Here is a 3489-nt window from a genome sequence, read left to right as displayed (position 1 = left end):
ATGCACTTTTTAAAAACCTATGTTCTTTCTTTTTGCACTTTGGGGACGCACACGCACGCGTGCATCGACGACGACGACGGACCGCTGGATCTCTTTTGACTTGGTACGCCTAAGACGGGGTTGGAACTGGAATTAATGCGTGCGTGCGTACAAGTCAACTTCTCCAACGCTCCGCGTTCAGATCCACCTCCGCGCGCTACGTTCCTGCAGCTAGCAGCTCCCTCCTATATAAGCTCCGACCCTCCCCGACATCTAAAACCATCCAAATCTCTCAGCTCACATTCCACTTCATTCTCGCCATTAGCAGCAGCTAAATCACTTCGTCAGCACAGCATCCTCTCCGTGCTAGCTGCCTGCCACACTGATCAACAACAAGCAGACGATACAATGGCTGACAGTGCTGCGGCGGCGATCAGCGCGGAGCAGATGAGCGAGTTCCGGGAGGCGTTCGCCTTCTTCGACAAGGACGGCGACGGCCGCATCACGGCGGAGGAGCTCTCCACGGTGGTGCGCTCGCTGGGCCAGTCGCCCACCCCGGAGGAGCTCCGCGACATGGTGCGCGACGTGGACGCCGACGGCAACGGCACCATCGAGTTCGCCGAGTTCCTGGCGCTCGTCTCGCGGCAGCAGGAGGCCGCCCGCGCCGACGCCGGGTCCGCGGACGAGGAGCTGCGCGAGGCCTTCGGGGTCTTCGACCGCGACCACGACGGCCTCATCTCCAAGGCCGAGCTGCGCCATGTCATGATCAGCCTCGGCGAGAAGCTCACCGACGAGGAGGTCGAGGGCATGATCGCCGAGGCGGACCTGGACGGCGACGGACAGGTCAACTTCGACGAGTTCGTCAGGATGATGATGCTCTCAGACCAGCAGCAGCACTAGTTCATCTCTTCGACGGAGACGACGGAGCGGATGGGATTAGCTAGTTCGCCATGGCCAATGCCTAGTTGGAAATAATCTGGCTGCGCGCGAGGACGACCATTTTCTTTCTCTTTGGTCAACCTTTCTGCTTTGCCAGTCTGTTGGAATCTTGCTGTGAGCTGCGTGCATGTGTATTCTAGCTAATGCCTGGACCCATGCATATAGCAAGATTATTCATTATTAATTTATACAAGGAAATACCAATATTTTCTCTTCTCCTGGTGATACAGTTAGCTGTATATGTGCAATGCTGTAGATTAAGCGGGGTGAGTTTCTGACAAACTTTGTTTCATCTCAACGGAATGGAACAGGGCAGTACTGGGCCTGTTGATCGTTTTTTTTAATGATGTTTCCGTCGATCGTCTCAATTTCTGTATGAACATAGCTTCCTTTCTTTCCAACTCCCAATTCAAGCATGGCCACGGCCGTCAGATCAGAGATCAATATAATGAAGATACCAGGACTAGCTTGCACGTACGTGTCTTGCACAAAATAATCTCTAGACATAAATTGAGCTTGATGATAACTTTCTATACTATACTTAGAGCATGAATAGCAGAGCCCGTAAAAGGCCTAAATCCGTATAACAACCGTTTTTCTTCGGGCTGTAGCTCATAAACGGCGCCGATCAGAGCCCGTAAAACGGTAGAACTGTAAAAGATGATTTTATTTCTGAATTACATGAGCTTTTTCTTTATTGGAAAGGATCTTCCATTATTGGGGGTGACTTTAATCTTGTTAGATCCCATTTAGATAAAAGTAATGGTAATATTGATCATAGATGGGCTGATAAGTTCAATGCTTGGGTAGATATTTGGGCCCTTGTAGAGATTGTGGGCTAATAACCAAGAAAACTTGATCATGAGAAGAATTGATAGAATTTTTTGTACTACTGAGTTTGAAGAAAGGTTCCCTTTAGCTCATGCTAGAGCCTTGCCTAGGGTGGGGAGTGATCACACCCCCATTATCTGGGACTCTGGCTGTGATCAAATACAAAAAAAAAAGTGGTTTTAAATTTGAGAAGTGGTGGTTATCCAGGCCTGATTTTAAAGATCCAGTGATCAAAGCCTGGAGTTTAGATAGGGGAAATAAATCTGCTATGCATAGTTGGCATGACAAATGTAAGTATTTTAGGAGATTAGCTAGAGGGTGGAGTGCTAATCTAGAGGCTGACATTAGGAAACACAAAAATGAACTCATGGAGGAATATGATTCTTTGGACATTTTGGCTGAAACCCAACCTCTAGATGAACTAGGTAGGAAAAGCTTAGATGACATCCTTATTGAACTTAATACTTATTGGGTCATTGAGGAAACTAAGGCTAGGCAGAGATCCAGGGATAGAAATATCCTTGAGGGAGATAGGAATACAGCCTATTTCCATGCAGCGGCTAATCAAAGAAGAAGGAACAAAAGAATTAATGTCTTAGAAGGGTCAGATGGTCCTGTTACTGACCAAAAGGGTATGCTTAAAATAGCAACTGAGTTTTATAAGGAGTTGTTTAAAAAAGAAGATAGACATGATATTAGATTACTGGATGACTTCTTCCCTCCTGAAGAAAAAGTCACTTCACGGCAAAACTTTGAGCTTGAGAAGGAGTTTTCTGAAGAAGAGATTAAGAATGCAGTGTTTGGTTCCTATGCTGAAGGAGCACCCCTGATGGACTATCCTTCCTTTTATTCCAATCTTTTTGGGATATTATTAAAGGAGACCTTATTGAGCTCTTTGATGATTGGCATCATAATAAATTAGATATCTACAGGCTTAATTTTGCTATGATCATCCGGATCCCAAAGGAGGAGGATGCAAAAGAGATGAGGAAGTTTAGACCTATAAGTCTGCTAAACTGTGTGTTTAAGATTTTACCAAGATTATTACCAATAGATTCTCCCTGCTGATTGACAGACTGATTTTCCAACAACAATCTGCTTTCATCAAGGGTAGGTTTATTTTAGAGAGTGTTGTCTCAGCTCATGAGATCATTCATGAAGTACATAGGAGAAAAGATAAAGGTTTAGTTTTCAAGATAGATTATGAAAAAGCCTACGATAGAGTAAATCTAGATTTTCTATATGAAATCCTTCGTCTTAGAGGTTTTGGGGAGAAACTTATCTCTATGATTAAAGAAATAACCCAAGGGGGTTCTGTTGGGGTTAAGGTAAATGATATTGAGGGAGATTTTTTCCTCACTGGTAAAGGCTTGAGGCAAGGGGGCCCTTTTGCTCCCCTTCTTTTTTAATTTTGTGGTTGATGTTTTCTCCAAAATGGTGAATAAGGGTGCATCTTGTGGCATGATTACAGGATTATGTCCACATTTAGTTCTTGGTGGGGTAATTAGTCTGCAATATGCAGATGATACCCTGCTCTTCCTGAAAAATAATGAAAGGAATGCTATAAATCTTAAATGGACTCTTACTTGCTTTGAACAAGTGTCGGGGATGAAAATCAACTATCACAAGAGTGAACTGGTGGCTATAAATATGGAGCTTGAGGAACTTACTCCATTTTTAGGTATCTTTCAATGTATTGCTGGGAAGTTCCCTATTAAGTACTTAGGTCCTCCTTTGCAT

General features: G+C 44.5%; 1 protein-coding gene across 1 annotated transcript; it reads left to right on the top strand.

The window, feature by feature from the left end:
• The first annotated feature begins 310 nt into the window (after nucleotides 1–310).
• Nucleotides 311–1134, top strand: LOC127298790 (calmodulin-like protein 5). Its single transcript, XM_051328642.2, has one exon. The coding sequence runs from the start codon at nucleotides 388–390 to the stop codon at nucleotides 877–879; it is 492 nt and encodes a 163-aa protein (XP_051184602.1). The 5' UTR covers nucleotides 311–387; the 3' UTR covers nucleotides 880–1134.
• The last annotated feature ends 2355 nt before the right edge of the window (nucleotides 1135–3489 follow it).

The sequence above is a fragment of the Lolium perenne genome, chromosome 5, assembly GCF_019359855.2.
Source record: "Lolium perenne isolate Kyuss_39 chromosome 5, Kyuss_2.0, whole genome shotgun sequence".
NCBI classification, from domain to species: Eukaryota; Viridiplantae; Streptophyta; class Magnoliopsida; order Poales; family Poaceae; genus Lolium; species Lolium perenne.
Note: the sequence above shows the minus strand (reverse complement) of the source record. Positions and strands in the feature narration are given on the sequence as shown.